Raw genomic sequence first — 18,791 nt, forward strand, 5'->3', positions numbered from 1 at the left:
GCCACCAGGATATCAGTATATGTTGCTCTGTAAATGTCTCGCGATACACACTTGATGACTGCGGAGAGCGATCTTGTTCCTTGAAAATTATCTTTAGATTTCAACTCCACATTATTTCTTTTTTTTATATGAGGAGTAATGTGCACGAGGATTTCGTCCTATACTTCACAACCATATGCGTTTGCGTGTAGTACGTGTGCGTGTGTATGTCAAAAACATTTCTTCAATCCAAAGGCGATTTTTCTAGTTTCTTCCTCTAAAAATACCTATGCCTAGGTGTGATGTAACACCATGATGGTACTCGTGCAGACCTTCACAGGGGTATAGAGCTATACCCCTAAAGGTATGGCATATAGCCCTTTGTTGAGGACTATTTTTTATACCTGTAGCCGAGGTATAAAATAATACTTGAGAAGGGCTAAGTTATTGAGCAGGCGATCTATACCTCTAAAGGTATAGATTTTTCTTCGCCAGCGTGGCTCAGTGTCTCTACTCTGCTCCCTATTTAGTGACACTAGTCTTTCCTTCTGTGTTTTGCTGGAAATGTAAGTCAACTTGTGATCGCTGACGTCACAGGAAGCTATGCCGCTCGCTAAGTGGACCTCCTTCAGATTTGTCACACAGTGGTCGATGGGTGTGCTTCTCTCGGGAGTGAAGTACCTTGTTGAAAAGCGCATCTTCTATTCGAACCCATGATTACAATACACCTCTTCGCACAGTAATGAAATTGAATCATTGCTTAGCAAATTGATATTTAAATCACCTAGTGTGACAGCGTTATACTTCTCTCAGGAACACTAGAACAACGTTTCAAGTTCTTGCAGGAAATGAATAGCCGGATTTTGTGGTGATCTGTACACAACAGCAACCAGCATGGGGCGCCCAAGAAATGTTTATAACTACGGTCCAAGATGGGGTACGAGGGATGCAGGTTCAGAAATCTCTAGAAAGATGTTCTCACAAAATTGGGATGTCTGCTCGAACTCTGTACAGTATATAATTTCTTACGCATAGAGCAACCCCATACACTGGGAGTCGTAAACATTTATGCTGTAGAAGGAATCGCTCAGGTCAATCAGCCATGTTTCGAACAGAGCTACATTGTATTGCACCTATTTTATTGCAATATTTTTTAAGCCGACACGGTGAGTTCATCAAAATGTTTGTCAATGCTTCGCATGTTCAAATGTATACAGCAGAAAATACCGAATCGACAACGGTTACTAAGTCATCTAAAAATGAAGGTATGTGTCAAATCCTTAAACAATTCTCAACTATGCCTGCACAACGCGAAATCTCAACCAAGCACCACACCCCAAATTCTCCAAGACAAACATGATGCGTCGGTTTATTGTTTGTTTGGTCTTTACCTCGTGCACGTCCATTAGGAATAACTTCAATTATCACCATCTTAACTATTCCATCAGAAGAAGGAACACCTCTCAGAGGGGTTTAAACGGTCGCCGAGTTTACAATTGAAAGCGTCCGCAAATTCCGCCATATTGGTGACGGCAACGTTGCATCGTTCCCTATGGCGAAGGCCGTCCATTTCGTCATGCCCGTCGCACCATTTGTAGCAGTGAGCGAGGAAAAATAGCTGCATCGGAGAGAATGGAAGTGTTGGGAGCACGGGATCCTTTCCTCCAGCGACAGCTTGAAAGGCTCTGGCCGCCATTTGCAGACCCACTAAGTCAGCGAGGAGTACATCACCTGCCTCGCTGCCCAACTTCACGCTTCCTTCGGTCAGGGTGTCAGCCGACAGCCTCACGCACTGCGCTTGTTTCAAGTAGTGGTCCCTCGCAGGTGGTGACCACCAGTTGTGCTTATTTCCGAACGCGTCGTACGTGCTGCCGTTCAAGTCGTACCCGTACATGATCTCGCGTCCGGCTAGCGCTCCTAACCCACCGTAGTTGAACGACGCCGGACCGTCTCGTATAAAGAGCGTCGGTCGAAGAGCGGGTGCCAAAGCTACTAACCGATTGCTGTGAACCACGTAGAATACTTTTGATTCATACACAGGAAACACAGCCCCGGTGTTGATGGCGCTCATTTTCTTTACTTGGAGCGCTTTAGCCCCTCGCAGCCAGGCGTCAAAGAATGGCTGACGTTCCTCCGGTGTGTATCCTTCGTAATACGCATCTAGTTGCTGGACGTCGATGAGACCCTTTGGGTACGCTGAATAGAACTCCATGGCCTTCAACTTTGCGATGGCGGCTGCTTTCGGTTCGTCATCGAGCGAGCTGGTGTTGATGAGCGATGCGATGTAGGCGTCTCTGACGTTGAGCACAATGCCCTCCGCTGCTTGGATAGCGTCTTCAGTGATCACTTTAGAAAGGTAGGACGCAGAGAACGCCACCGGCATTACTTCCGAAACCCGTGCAGAGCACAGGTCTCGAGGCGATCGCGAAGGCGATAGAGTCGCCAAGAGAGACGGACTAACATACACGCCGTATTCTCTTAGCAAAACCCACGCTATGAGGATTTTCATTTCAATGTCATCAAAACGGCTACGCAAAGATTTGATAAATGTAGTGGCTTTTGGACCGACGAACACCACGTCCTTCTCGTGGACATATTGTTTTCCGAGATTTATCAGTACAACCGGCCAGTCATCTGGAAGTTGTCCTACTGTCGTCTCCTGGTATGACGGCCTATCTGAGTCCGTAAGAGGAACATTCCAGGCGATATTAGAAGCATCTTCCTCCGCCTGCTCAATATCTCTCGCGAACATATCGGCATTGATGCCTAACGACGTCTGGTCGTACGTGCCTTTGAAGTACGCCTTGTAGCACTCGTGATATACCTTCCGTGTCTGTCTGCGATTCTTCTTCCTCTTGGCGTACCACTCCAGCTCTTTCCTGCTGTGCGATATCTGAATGGTTCTACCCTTTCTCCGGTCGAGGTTGTTTCCAACGGCGATGGATACGAAGACGGGGATGTTGTACTCCAATCCCAAGCGTACCATCGATTCGAAGGGATCGAAAGTCGGGGGCGGAAGGTCCAGACTGACGTGCATGTCGTCCATCATGTTGGAGAGCACATACCTGGAATCCTGGTTGTCCGATGAGAAGAGACGCATGCACGATCTGAACAAAGTTGCGGCTTTCTCAATGGCAGACAGTTGACAACCCTCGGCGGCCGGGGGCACGAACAGAAGAGCTATGGCGTAACTCAAGATACTGTTGCGTCCACCTGTGAAGGCGTCTGGAATATGTTCGTTGTATCTGTCGCAGACGAAGGCGAAGAAGTCGTGGCAAGGATTGACGTTGAAACTCAGGGTAGTGACTAGTGCCTCGGCCGCATGTTGACAGCTCTTCGTGTAGCACGGTTGGACGTGCAGGCGTTCTGAGGAGTTTTTTCGTTGCACGTCGTTGTAGTGTCCCTTGAAATATGCCAGCGATGTGACAACGATGGTCCCCGCCGTGACGCCAAGCACGGTGGCTCCAATCCAGCTTAAAGCCGCTGAAAGGGTTGACCATGCAAACTCCACAACAGGGCCGTCCGGGTTCTGTAAAGAGACAAACCCCATCAGCAAATACCAGCCTGCCTCAAGTGATAATCTTACACAAATGTGCAGTTTTGCTCGACTAGGTTTTTTCACCGCTCGATGCGACTGTTCATCCTTCATCAACATTCCCTACCAACTTTTCAAATGTAGCACGGGTCACAAGGTGTTTGTGATATTAAGGACTCGCAGAGTGTGCAAAGGAGGCATCGTTTCACGTTCGAGCTGTTAGAAAACCAAAACCTCGCATTTCGATATGATTTCGTTGATCGAGCTTTTCCTAAGTACTTAAAAGGCACTATAGTGCATATATTTGCACGTTTTTGCTCTTCCTCTCAAGAAGCCTGACAATGAGGAGAGGCTTCTCATTGGTCCCCTCAGACGATTTCGCGCGATGATTGGACAAACCGGTAGAGGAGACCAAATAGAACCCGCGCATCATTGTCGGCCTCCTTCTAATGGGGACAGACAAGGAATCCTCGTCAGAGGAATCCCGTTCCTTTTGCGTGTGAGTGAAGGTAACAGCATCGGCTGTACCATAGCAATGAACCTACTGTAGGTGGCGCTGGGGAGCTGGTGGTTTTAGCTGGCTAGACTGGTTAGTAGGTTTAGTTAAGGTTAGTCCATGTTGTGTCACTGCCTTTCCCTTGGAGTGTGCGCGGGGCTCGGTCCCCAGCGTCCCCCCACCTCGTGCACACTCTTTGCGTTGACGTCATTTGTCTTATCCCCCGTCTCTGCATAAAAATGTGTTTTTAGTAGAAGTATGAATAGCTTGCGGGTATGTTATATTCGTACTGAACTTAAAAATAAATATTGCTTTATAAATATCGCTCATTTAGGTTTATTCGCGATAAAGAATTCAAATGACGTTCGTATGTGTGCAATTATCTGACTTCAGGGTTGGTTACTTCGATAAAAATTCGTAAGTTATCTTTCATACTGCGAGGAGAAATGTTCGGACTTTACTGCCCTTTTCTGAGATTTACTGTTTTTTTGTGTCCGAAATGGCACCCATGACGACCTAGGGTAGGTTCAGGAAGTCCAACTCGACCGGAAGACAGCTATCGAAGGCAGCTACCCCTTCTGGTACCCTCAGTAGACACCTTTTAGAGAAAAATCTGCGACCAAAGCGGGTCATTTGTTGCAGTAATTAACTGGTTTCGGTTTACAAATTTTTGTCGCGGCTGGTAGCGGTGAAGCGCAAAAGGACGCTCTTCCCCTCTCATGTGCACCAATGAATTAAGTCCTTTTGCACTTCGGCGCAACAAGCCGCGACAAAATATGTAAACCGAAACCAATTAATTACTTAAACAAATGACCCGCTTGGGTGGCAAATTTTTCACAAAGAAGTCCCAAAAGAGGTAGTACCCATTTTAACGCCGACGGCGCCCTGCTTTAGAAGCTATGTTGTTTCCCGCAACTCTTTGTTTAAATAATGAGCACCTCCCACCCATTCGGGCGGTGCGCAGCCTGTAGGTGGTACCGGACATATTCTTGTAAACAAGAAAGTTATTTTTTAGGTGCACCGGTCACCGAATTATTTATCCCGGGGATTTAACCGAGACACCCGGTATGAGCAGACCGCAGTCTGCGGCGAATATAAACACGCTACTCAAATATTTCAATCCGGCGGAAGCTTCGGCCTAAAAATGCTTACTTGGACCATTGAGGTCTCTGCAGAAGGTATCACAACAGGCGATGGTTCTTGAACGGGAATTCTCACGTCGTTGCATCAAGTCTTTCGCAGACAATTATAAGCAGAGAGAAAGCGAAAAGAATGAGTGAAACAGCTACTGCGTGCCCCGCTCATGTCACCGTAAATTCTTCTTCTTCTTCCACCACTAGGTACAGTGGCCACAAGCCACATTACCCTCGCAATATGTACACGCCTTTTGTATCCATAAATGTGATAATGCCTGAGTTCGTTGTTAGGGCGCTTAGTTTTCGGACCCACTCCAGCGAGAGCGATGACGTGGTACTAATATAATTTCTGCCAGGATCTGTGCCTTCCGGTATGGTGACGTACGTGTCAACTTCACCTAGATAAAAAGACCCGCTTAAGCCTCCTCTCACTTCTTCGAACGTAGACTTTTTGACGTAAACAAGTCGCCCCTGGTGGTTGCCCAACGTGTTGAGCATCGTATCGACACTGGCACCACACGGACACTGAGACAACGAGTGTACCAAGTTTCGCCTGCGGAACGACGTGTCATCGAAGAGGAGGTATAGGACATGCTCCCTCGGAACATCACCAGGCCATCTGCAAGTCCGTAGCCCTCTCCTGTTGTTTTGGTAAAGAAAGAAACGATGGTACCGTACGACTTTGTGTCGACTATCGAAGGTTAAACAGAGTTACACGGAAAGAGAATATCCGACGCCGCGTATCGACGACGCGGTCGTTTGCCTACACGGTGCGAGCTGTTTCTCTTAGCTGGACTATGGTGGGCTAGCTGGACCTCAGGTCGGGCTATTGGTAGATTCCGACTGCTGACGACATCGACGAAACCGCGTTCACGACACCTGAAGGCCTCTATCAGCTACTTGTCATGCATTTCGGGTTATGGAATATCCCCGATATACCCTTGAAAGCATGACTGATTCCGTATTGCGCCGATTAGGCTGGAACATCTGCCTATGTTATCTTGACGACAATATCGAACATTGAAGATCATTGCTTCAGCCAGACTCCAACTAGTAATCTGAAGAAGTGCCATTTCGGGTATCGGTAGACGTAGGTGCTTGACCACCTGGTGTCCCGGTGTAATTTCTGCATATCCAGACAAAGTCCACACGCTTTCAGCTTTCCCAGTGCCAACGCACACCAAAGGGCTACGCAGCTTCCTGGGAACTTGCTCGTGCCCTGCGTTGGGGACTCGACACCACTTGTAGTGGATCTTGACCACTCTGTGTACCTTGCGTAGGGAGTTCCTCTACTCTGAAATCCCATCAGGAAATCGCGCAGCGCATTATGATATTCCTCGACAGAAGACCCTGAAGAGCAAAACACTGTATTGGGACACCGTCACCAGCATCTGCCCACCGCGACTATGTCGTCAACCGTACACCGCGATCCAACAGCAGGACATACCCAAAAGGATACGCAAACCGCCAGTCCCAACAGGAACAAAGGACATCTTTGTTCGTTTCCGCTTAGAAGTCCTCCCCAAGAAGCAGTGCCTGAAGGGTAAAGGCTTCTTCGTGCCCTTGGATGCAAGGTGTGAGGTATGCGGTCAAGTCGAGAATATTCGCCATTATTCCACGAATACAAGAATGAGTGCTTTTCTGGAGTGATTTGTGGGCCTCGTTGCATGTAATGTACGAGAGCCTGAAGTCTCTGAATTTCGCAGCCTCCAAGCGTATCGAGGTGCTTAGTATTATAGGGATGCCTGGACTTCATGCTCTGAAGAATGCACGAACGGCCCGTGTTGAACGCGACGTCAGGACCAAGTCCTACTTGACAACGAAGCTTTTGTGGACATTATCATTAATCGTCCGTCCGCCGTCCATTCTGGCTGACCTTTCTTGTGAAAATATATAGACCCCCCCCCCATTAATCGGAAGCAAGAAGCGCTGTGAAGAAGAACAATGGCAAGAATTACCTCAGGTTATCACCTGCCTTGTTGGCGCGACATTCGGTCGCATCCTCAAACGATACAGGAAGCGCTCGGAACAGGCTCTTTGTACACTCGGGTTTTAAATACGAATGTACACGAGGAGTATGTACTATGTATGTATGTATTATGTGCATTATGTGCTTGGATGTTTTATAATGTGCAATCAAAAAGTCCAGCTGGCGAAAAAAACAACAAAAGAGTGTAGTGGTTATCACATGTGCTTCACACGCACAAGGTCCTCGGTTCGATCCCTGTGTGTGTGACCTGTGTGTTGCGTACCATGTATTTTTTTGTATCCTGTGTATTTGGATGCTGCGGTGTGCATCATTCATCATCCATCACTCATTAGCACTGTACAGTAATAGCTTATTTTAATGTTTGTAAATTAATGTTATGTTATGTTATTATGTTATGTTATTACCTGGTGGAAAAAAAGAAAGTTTCCGCGGTGTAGCCTCGATGACGCCCCCTTTGCTACTATTTAACACCACAGCAACGAATCACACGACTGGAAGCCCACTGAGTGCAGTAAAGAAGCTGGGAATGAAAACTTTCACTTAGACGCGTCAAATACACCAAACCATGACTGTAACATCAATCACAGTGGCCACCTTAAACGTCAGAAGGATAAATTCACGGAAAAAATATCACTTGAAACGATACCTTGAAAGCCATCCGAACATTGATGTTATTGCCATACAGGAAAGAAAGATAAGTACAGAAGAAGGCACCCAAGCAGCAAAATGTACTGAAAGTCGAGTGCAATAGAGGTGGACGGTATGTGTCTTATCAATGTTCTCGAGTTTCACGAGTCTGTTCAATGCCTTCCATCTACCCGTCCACCCCTATTGCACTCGACTTTCAGTACGTTGTGCTGCTTGGACACTGTTGATCTAATAAACAAGTTGTTTGCCCAGCGGTATGATGTCGTCGTGAGTCATGCAGTGGGCCGCTCAGCAGGAACTTTACAGTGTTTGAAGCAGAGATGCGATATGACACCGTTGCAGCATGTGGTCGACAAACAAGGAAGGGTAGCGAGGCTTGATGTGCTCATCGATAACGAATTGTGGCGTTTTATCAGTGTGTATGCTCCCAGCGAGGCGCAGGAAAGAATGGCGTTTTTTGAATCTCTGGAAGACAATGCAACAGGAGCCGATAACATATTGTTACTTGGGGACTTCAACTGTACCTTGAGAGATAAAGACAGGAGCAACGCCAAGCAGTCCCCTGACAGGAGTAAAGAAGCATTAGTAGCATCGATAACGAACAGTGGCATGACAGATGCATTCGATTATGCACGAATAGGTACACAAACCTTTACGCACTTTCAAGGAAATGCGCATGCCAGATTGGACCGGGTGTATGTCACTGCTTCAAGCAAAAGGAAAGTTCATCAGTACAACGTTCATCCCGGATACTTCAGTGACCATTGTATGGTGGAAGTTATCCTAGGACAAGAGAAAGTTATTAAAGCAAAAAAGAATGGATGGGCCCTGTGGAAGTTAAATGTGAAGCTGGTAGAGGACGAGAAATTTCTGGAGGGTGTGAAGAAGGAGATAAGGAGGTTATCTTCAAGCAAGGTCAGTAGAGTTACACTGTGGGAAGAATTTAAACAAAGAGTACGATACCTCGCTGTAGAAAGGAGCAGCGTGTTGGCGTATGCGGAAAGATGGCGTGAAGAGGACTTGAGGAAACAATTGGACAGTGTATTGAGGTTGTAGTGTGAAAATCCGGGAGCATTCTACAAGGAAATGGAAGATATCAAATACGAGCTTGAACTAATCAACCATTCAAAGTACGAAGGTGCAAAGGTTAGATCCAGATCTCAGCGACACCTGGCGGATGGGGTGCCTAGCAAAAGACCATTTCGTCATGAAGTAGAGCATGGAAAAAGAAAAGCAATACAGGAGATCATGCATGACAAAATAGTTAGGAATGAATCAGAGATCCGAAAGTGCCTCGAAGTATATTACAAAGATCTCATAGGGAAAGAGAAGAACCGGTAATGAGGGCTGCAAATGAAATAAACTTCGACTTGCCACGACTGACCAAAGAAGAACAGGAAATACTGGATCGGCCTTTGCAACTTGAGGAAATAAGAGAAGCCATTTCGTCCCTTGGCCGAAACAAGACGCCAGGACCAGACGGCCTAGGGGCTGAATTCTACCAGGTGTTCGCCGACCCCATTGCAACGCTGCTGTTACAAGTCTACGAAGAGTGAGAACGACAGGGATTGCTTCCCCGGTCCTTCAGACACTCGCATGCGGTGCTTATACCTAAGCAAATCCCTGAAGAGTCTTCACCTCCGGTGACTGACTTCAGACCAATCGCATTGTGCAATGTCGATTATAAACTCTATGCGAAAGTATTGGCAGGTAGGCTGCAGAAAGTTATAGTGAGTCTTGTCGGAGAGCATCAGACATGTGCCGTGAAAGGTAGAAGCATTCAGACGAATATCCATGTGCTGCGGACTGTGCTGGATGTGTGCGCGAGAGAAGGAGATCAGGCAGCTGTGATGCAAGCTGACATGCCGAAGGCTTTCGACACGGTGAGCCCATGAATTTCTCTTTTCCGTCCTTCTTGAGATGAACTTTGGCAAGACATTTTCACATCGCATTTGACTCTGTTATACAGAAGTGGCTACAAAGCTCGTTATAAATAACCAGTGTACAGGAGAAATTCCTCTACGCTCGTCTGTGCGACAAGGATGTCCATTGTCACCCCTGTTGTTCGACCTATATCTGGAACCGCTGTGCCGAAACGTCATCAGTAACATGAATATTAGAGGGTTCCACCTAGGAAACAGTGAAGTCAAAGTTTTGGCGTACGCTGGCGACTTAACCTTCGTAGTCGCTGACAAAGAAAGTGTTAAAGGTGTGATAGATGAAATAGAAGATTTTTGCGAACTGTCGGGTGCTAGCCTCAACAAAGACAAGTCAATTCGGATTTGGGCAGGACAATGGGGGACAACGCCATCTGTGTATCAAGGTATGAAGTGGCAGTGCAAACCAAGCGTATACTTAGGCGTACCGCTGCAAGCGTCTGGGAACACCAGCAGGATTTGGACTGAACTGTATGGCAAAGTACGGACTCAAGCAAACATCTGGAAGGGGAGGGACCTGTCGATTTTCCAGCGAGCCAGTGTGTGCAACGTGTTCTTGGTGGCAAAAATCGTTTACTGGCTACAAGTGCTGCAGTGTTCAAGGACTAAAATGCAGCTCTTTCATCGTGTGTTCACCGTTCTGGTATGGAAGTCCAACTGGCAAGCGATGCGTAGGAGAAACCTCTTCAGAAGTGTGCGTCAGGGTGGACTGAGGTTACAACATCTTTTTGTGAAACAGTTAACTATGAGGCTTTTCTTCTTCAGGAAATGCCGGCACCCAGTGATAAGGGAGATGTTACAGAGCGTTGGACAGGTGCACTTGCCCGACCTTGTTGTCACCACTGTGAAACGTACTTTCGCACTGTCCGGGTTCTATAAAGAAGTCGTAGAAAGTTTGCGCTTCTTACGGGCAAGGTTCTCAAGAGAATATATTTTCGAGGTTTCGAAAGCAAAGCTCAGGAGCGACCTTTGTGAGTGTCTTTTTCCTATGCCACTTTACAGACAAATTCCTGTCGAATGGAAAAGGTACCAATACTTTGTACAGGGATAAAAAAATGATGGTCAAACCGAAAGTCAAAACTTTATTTTCCAAAGTGCATACAAATACCTTGCCCGTAAAGTCATGGCTCGATGCTAAAGGAATATTTGTCCCGTGGTCCACAAACTGTAGATACTGTAAGGAACCGGAAACAATAGAACATGTCTTCCTGTATTGTACAGAAGCGCAGTTCATGTGGGATGACTTGAGCACCGCAATTGGAAAGCGACTGCAGTTAAACCCGCACACCATGCGGTATCTGCCATTGCCAGAGAAGAAAGGACCGCCATATGACACGTTGTGCGTTGTAGCAATGTTCTGCTTGTGGAAGTGCATAATCGCTTGTAGAAACGAAGAACCTGTGCAGCCACCCATGGTATATCTCGCAGATGAATTGACACAAATGAAATTGCATGCACAGTGTAGAGGTCATGTGCCTGACAGTGTTTTTGTCCTAGCGCGGGTATTTTCGTTCGACGCATGCGTAGGAAATGAAAGAACAAACACGTTCGTGTGAAAAGAAACACAATGATTGACACGTGGTTCTTGCTGTATAAATCACGTACATATCGTTAGCAAATTCATTCAATTCTCATTGATTAGATTTCCTCGGAGATGAGAAGAACCGTCCTAAGAACGTGTGGAAGGGAGTACAACATCTTCAGTGTGCTTCACACGCACAAGGTCCTCGGATCGATCCCGAGCGGAAACACGTACGCAGTAGCGTTTTTGTCCTAGCGCGGGTATTTTCGTTCGACGCATGCGTAGGGAATGAAACAACGAATCTGTTCGTGTGAAAATAAACACAATGATTCACACATGGTTCCTGCTGCATAAACCACGTGGGATACATATCGTTAGCAAATTGGTCCAATTCTCATAGAATAGCTTTTCACGATAAGCCTGCAATTTTTTTTTCTCACAGTTCCAATCAATCACTTCAGCGCGTGCTCGGGCTAAGCCTAAATGACAAAATTTCGCCGCAGCCCCGCCGTCCAAACACGTAGTAAACACGAAAAGCCTGCGCTACCCGCGATATCTTTTCATTTCACAGTTCGAACCACTTCTCGCGTGGCCCCTTCCCTCCCTGGCATGCATGGAAAATATAAACACTGTGCTTTCCGCCATTGCTAACACCACATCTCTCATCACGCGCCCAGGCACTAGAGCTAAGCCCCTTTTTTTTTGTCGGGAAAACCCGCCGCCTGCTCCCATCTCAGACACGCGTCGTCAATATGAACACTCCGGGCTTGGAGCCATTCCTAACACCATTCTCTAATCACGCGCCCTGGTTCAGCCTATTTTTCGAGAAAACCCGCCGGCTGTCCCCCTCCCAGGCACGCGTCCTAAATATGAAAATACCTTGGAAAGAAAGGAACAATCAGACGTACTCCTAGCAATGTGTCCAAGTTTAACGTACGCAGTGGGGTCGGCTTCTAATTCAACTACGCGGGCGATTTCGAAAATTGAATGAAAATTTCTTGCACTATATCAGTCGTAACGCAATCCACTTGCCGCCATACTGAGATTAGCAGAGAAGTCATTAAAACGCTCTTTTCTTTACAGAAAAGAGCTGAACAGGCCAGTAACATGCACCACAAGAACTGATTCATCGCCAAAGCTTACACCCCCCTGTCTACACTGCCTCACGTGTGCATTGGGATGATAGCAATCTGTCCGACCCATCAACACACGCATTAAACATGAACAGAATGCACTCACCGCAATAGAGTCATAATTACCGCGGAAATTGAACGTACAGCACGCCGCTCGAAATAATCGAACGGTTGGCGGGAAACACTGCACCTGGCCCGACCGCCTCTTCATGCCCCAATAGACGATTTCAGAAATTGCATGAATGGCCCACCAGAGAGCGCCGTGTTTCGAAAGCCCCGCTGCACCTTGGGATTTAGTTTGCATGAGTCAGAGAGAAGAAGAAGAGCGCAAACGGTTTCGGTTTTCTCTCTCCTTCACCTCCCGCACCTTCGAGCAACAGGCAGACGAGCACACTGATCTCGATTGTAAAAGGCTGGATCGCAGATAGGGAGCGCGAGCGTGAAGAAACCGGCCGCCATCTTACGGTGCCCACAACAGCCGCCGCAGCGATCATGGCAACTTCTTGCAATTACGGTCGTACCAACCGTACTGGCAAGGATACAGGGCCTAAACTTATACAGGTGAGTCACTCTTCGTCAAGGAATAAATAGGCGTCCATTCTGTACATTTATTTGACCATTATGAAGTGTTTTTTTGCCCAGAACGAGCACTGGATGCAGGTTGCTTGATCGCTCTTCCGACGTTCAATCGAGCACACTTGCATTTTACCCGGCGGCAAATACAGTTTGAGTGCATAATATGCTTGAAAGAACATGTTACACTACACAGGTAGTGTTGTCATCAATATATGTGCGAGCACTCGAGCGCTTTTTTGCATGCATTGCTAACATGGTACACGGTGTTCTCTGCGGAAGCAAGTGCCACATTCATTTCTTTGAATTACCTTCGCGCACAAGTTCGGTATTACGTCATAATAAGACCACGATTGTCACATTTTTTCATGTATTGGTATTGTTTTGTGCCTTGGTTTGATTTGTGACAAAGAATCCTACGTAACGGTGGCGAGGCGCGACTTGAATAACGCCTTTGTGTCTGAACTGTATCGTCAGCTTGTTACGATAGTAATAATTTGTTGCGTGTCGTGCTATTTGAAGCAGTTTCTAAGGCAAAAGTGGTCTCTCAATACAGGTTTCGTCATGAGGGCTACCCAGTGAATAATCTGTGCAGTGTGATACGGCTGGGTGTACAGGTAAGTATCACGTTCCTCATCCGCTGGTTTCTACTTTACAGGAAGGAACAACCTCAGTGCACGCACTGTGGTTAGCCTCTCTCAGTTTTGCATATTTTCGTACATGTTCACATCAGAAACACACCTTACACTTTAGGCTCCTTCGCCCAGCAATATAATAATTAGAGATTATAATTATTTTTAGAAGAGTTCCCCATATTCTTTTTAGAATAGTTTTTAATCTTTTTAATTATTAGAAGACACAGGGATTGTAAACCATGTTTTAAACTGGTGTTTTAACATTTGTCCAACAACATATGCATTTATTAAACAACATATTCATTTTTAACTGGTTGCACCCAAACCAATGTTCTGATGTATTATTTCCTTTGTTGTCGATGCACCATAAAAGTTGGAATAATCATCATCAATAATTAATAATTAATAATTGGGTGTTTACGTCGCGAGACAACTGAGAATCATCATCAATGCAGGTTACTTCACAGCTGCCTCGACATACTCAAGAAATGGGTGCAGAACCTGCGTAATGCCCGCAAACTTTGACTACCACAGCACCTCCAGAAAGTAAAGGGATATGTGTCACATGGGATTTTTAAAGGCATTCACAGTATATAATACCTTGTATGAACTGTTGTAGATCTAAGCAGCTTCTACAGTACACTCTCAGAAATTAAAACTTGTCAGGGAACTGTGATAATTGTTTCAGTTAATAGGCATGCACATATACGCTATAAGAAGACAGTTATTTATTGAGAATGCACTTCTCTGGCTACTCATGTTGTTTACATCTACTGTTGATCACATTCATTTATCACATATTATATTCTTATATATTATTATTATATTATCACATATTCGATCACATTAAATTTAAAATTTAGCATATATGAGAAAATATCAGTGGGGAAGTTGCTATTCATTGCTCATTCCAACCTAAAATTGAGTGCTACAAATTTAGAGAGCGTACCTGACCATTGTCATTCCTAAAATATATATTGCCATTGTAGCAAGGTCACAAAACAATAAATGTAGCCTTCTGCGACCTCCCTGCACGTTCATTGTATCCTGAAACGCATAAGTGCAAGGAATAAATCTTGAACTTGAATAAACTTGATGTTGTATAAACTTGACATAAAATGTTGAATAATATAATGAATGATATAAATATTGAATAAACTTGAACTCGTATATTCTCTTTACTCATCATCAGTGATCTTCATTACAAAAGCATATCGTGTTAGACTTTTTTGTTTGCGTTTCACAGACTAGGTACACGAGGGCCAAAATGACAAAATCACAACTGTTTCAAGCTCCAAATAGTCGTGTTGCAATTTCAAGACCATACGTGGAGCTGCATTTTTTGGAACATGCTCCGCATAACAAGCATGACAAAGTCAGCACTGGATAGCAGGACCCCATCCCCAAGCAGCTTTTCTCACGCTGCAGTTGTATTCAACAAAAGCATGTGAGTGCTGGAGAAGGACATTCAGTTTGGCACAACCGTGCCTGCAAATAATCAGAACAAATAAAGGAAGAAGCAAACAAACATAGAAGGGCTGTACTTCAAAAAGAGATAAGTCCTGTGTCTCAAGGAGGTGTTACTACTTTCTAAGTAACTTAATTGATTAAGCTTACATCACTACCTGATTAGCTGTCCTAACGAGTGTGATCTAATTGCGTGAAGTAATTATTTGGGCTGCTTCGGTGTGTCCATATTTGCGAGGCAAAGCACCGCTGTCGTTTACTAAAAGACTCTTTCTAAGGCGATGCTTGATATAAATCATACGAAACGCATACACGGCTAAAACAACGGGTGTGATTCTACAGAACGATCTCTTTCTGCCATGCGAGTATATCTTTTCCCGGACCGTTCTTTATGGAACAATTTTTGTCCAGAACGCAGTACGGGATATTATATACAAGGTTGTTGTTGACCTCATGTCGACGTCTCTTATTGAAATATTGGCTGGGAAACGTGCTGTAGTACAATCCCCAGCGCTGCACTGCAGTGACGGTCTAGTTTCGGAATGCAAAACATAACGTAATTACGAATCGAACGGCAGGACACCTGTGAAACACTGTTAGGATACATCAGTATACTGGTACCTTACAAAATTGTGTGATGACAAACAACGATCAATGCTAGCAGCGCAATAAATACTCACAATCTTTGCTGCCTCCCATTGTTTTCTATGGGCACACACAGCACTTTAGGGCACCCCAACATGGCGGCCCGAAGGCACGCCTCTCCCCCACGAGCCCCTCTCCCATGCGCGATCCAGCCTTTATACATAGAGATCAGTGGACGAGCACGAATGTAAACCATTTCCCATGACGCATTGCGCGATGCGTGTGACCGTGTGACCACGTGTGACTTGGGCGACGGAGGGCCCCCGTGCGGAGCACAAGGGCAATATTTGAAATCGCCTATTCTCCGGAGCAACTGGCGATAACTGGTTTCCGCGGCAAAGGGAGAGGGCGCTCACCCCCAATGACAAGCAAATCACTTCCGTTCCCCTGGTGACGGGGGAGCTGCGAGCGCCGCCACACGCGAGAGGTGGCAATCCGATAACCGCGCGTCGTCTGCTAGCTCCAAATGCGTAGACGTGGCAGCGCATTCCTAGGAATGCCGAGAGGAATGGAAATTCGGCGCTAGCAGACGATGCCTGGTTATCGGATCGCCATCTCTCCCGTGTGGTGCCGCTCGCAGCCCCGCCGCCACCAGGGGAACGCGATGACGCGAAGGCAGTACAGCAATTACGAACACCGTGCGCTATTAGCGATATCATATTTTCACAGTTCCAATCACGTCACCGCATGGTCCGGCTAAGCCTAAACGACGAAATCTCGCCGAAGTCGTCTCGTCAAAGCACGTACGCGAAAAACCTGGGCTACCCTCGATATCTTTTTGGCACAGTGCCAATCACTTCAGCGCGTGGTCGGACTAAGCCTGACCGACAAAATTTTGCAACAGCCGCCCCCCCCCCCCCCAAACACGCAGTAAACACGATAAGCCTGCATTTTTTTTTTTTTCACACAGTTCCAATCAATCACTTCAGCGCGTGCTCGGGCTAAGCCTATATGACAAAATTTCGCCGCAGCCCCGCCGTCCAAACACGCAGTAAACACGAAAAGCCTGCGCTATCCGCGATATCTTTTCATTTCACAGTTCCAACCACTTCTCGCGTGGCTCCTTCCCTCCCTGGCATGTGATCCAATGGTTCTGCTCGACACTCGGCTTTTGGGTTTCCAAATCTTATCATGGATGCTCTGTGCTATCGGTACGCATTCCTCCAAATCCCTACTTAAAAATATTGAAGCGCTCTGGATCTACATCAAATTTGTGAATCGTTAGTAATCGCTAGTAGCCCAGCTGGCGGATATCCCATATCTAGGTTTTACATTGATGACCAGAATCATGCTCAGTTGGCAGGCTGCCGTAAAGGGTGGGTGTGCTTCCCGTGATCTTTCAGAGTCAACACATTTGTATTCATTCAATGTAGTAAGGGACTCCTGTCTGTAAAAGGTAGAATGCGCATAAGAAATTTTTATTTGTGCTTTTCACGAAAATGGCTTGGGACTAGTGCATCCTGGGTCGATTTCGCAGACTACTGTGCCGACATTTAAGGCTGTCTGAGGAAAAAAAACACAACAACAACAACACCTAGACAGCATATTCGGCGCCCGGATTCGAACCTGAGTCACCGCCTAGTCTTGTCCCTGACACAATCTCCTGTGGACATCGAGGTTTAGATGTCCTGAGGAGGTCCTATCACGGACAGAATAGAGACCTGGAGAGGAGAAACGCGCAATTGTGTGGCACTGAGGAACCTTAACTTCCGATTATCTACTGAATGCCTCAATGCAAAGGCGGTAACAAACACAGATGGTATACTGATGGTGAGTTATACTCCCAGTAATTCCTGGATTCAATGTTGTTTGTGTTCGTAATCGAATCAAACCTCCTTCCACACCCCCTTCATTTCGTTTCACAGACGAGCAGGGTTCTCTAATATGCAGAAGCTCGCAAGACAAGCAATATCATACACTATCTGCTTTCTCACTGGAAGGCAATGCCACTGTCTTTCTAAAGTTCTTAGTTGTCCCTAGCAGCTTTTATATATTACTCTTTTTTAAACACGACTCCTGTTATCCATTGTGGGAAATATTAGATACAAAAAAGGAGCGTACGGAAAATGAAATATGTGGTGGATATATGTTGATATCTACTGAAAACATTTGTGACAGCTTCATGCCATCACCTTTACCAAATACATAGGACATCTTATATTGGTTCAGGTAATGCCCATGTCAGCAATGAACGGACGAATCAGGTCCATTCTAAAAGCGATAAAGGTTCGTTTTTTTTCTCTTTGGATGTTGTTGATCTGTTCTATAGTTTGCCTTTGCGCATCATTTCTTCGTGTGTACAGGAAGCAATATCTGTTGGGTTAGTGTCCTTTCAAAATACTGTGGGTGTATCAGATAGTGTTTTCATGGATATTCTAGAATTGTATTTAGATTCTACTGTTGTGCATGTGTCGGGTGTATGTATAGGATTAAAAATTGCTCCAGTACTTAGTGATTTGGTTTTGGCTAAGGTAGATAGGGCTGTTTCTGAGAGCTTGTGGGGTGGGAGATTTGGGGTTGAATTTATTACTAGGTATGTTGATGACTTTTTGGTATGTGTGGGTATGGAGGAGATGAATCGGGTATACAGGGTTTGTTCGTTGGAGAGGGTTTGGGTTTAAAGTTTACTGTGGAAAGGGAAGAAAATGGTCAAATTCAGTACTTGGATCCTCGGATTTCTTCTGATGGGAATGGAGTATGTTGGGAATATCGCCAGCGCTGTAAAAAAACGCCTTTTGACTCCAATATATAAAAAAATGTAAAAGCCGGAGTTGCAAAATCTTTGATAAAAAACGCTTTGGTGAGGTCGTGTGTTCATAAGGTGGGGTCGAGTTGCATGGAGCAAGTGACTAGGCTTGAGAACGCTGGATATCCTCAGAATATAATCAGTGATGTCGTAAATAGGTTGGTAAAGGAACCTTGTGATGCTCACGTGCAATGTGAACAGAGAGATTGGAGGGGGTTGGAGTGATCCCGTATGTTCATCAGGCCTCCCATCGCCTAAAAAAGGTAGACTGTATAGGCATGATGTTGATGTGGTTTTTAAAAGGGGTGATTGGCTCAAGTCTTTGATGGCTAAGGTTAACCGGACAAAA

The 18,791-nt window shown here is 45.8% G+C and overlaps 1 protein-coding gene across 1 annotated transcript; it reads right to left on the reverse strand.

The window, feature by feature from the left end:
• Positions 1-1,289: 1,289 nt before the first annotated feature.
• On the reverse strand, positions 1,290-5,300 carry LOC135372435 (membrane metallo-endopeptidase-like 1). Its single transcript, XM_064606049.1, has 2 exons — positions 5,163-5,300; positions 1,290-3,508 (listed from the first exon to the last, which is right to left on the reverse strand). The coding sequence occupies exons 1-2, from the start codon at positions 5,169-5,171 to the stop codon at positions 1,424-1,426; spliced, it is 2,094 nt and encodes a 697-aa protein (XP_064462119.1). The 5' UTR covers positions 5,172-5,300; the 3' UTR covers positions 1,290-1,423.
• Between the last annotated feature and the right edge of the window lie 13,491 nt (positions 5,301-18,791).

This window comes from Ornithodoros turicata, chromosome 1 (assembly GCF_037126465.1).
Source record: "Ornithodoros turicata isolate Travis chromosome 1, ASM3712646v1, whole genome shotgun sequence".
NCBI lineage: Eukaryota > Metazoa > Arthropoda > Arachnida > Ixodida > Argasidae > Ornithodoros > Ornithodoros turicata.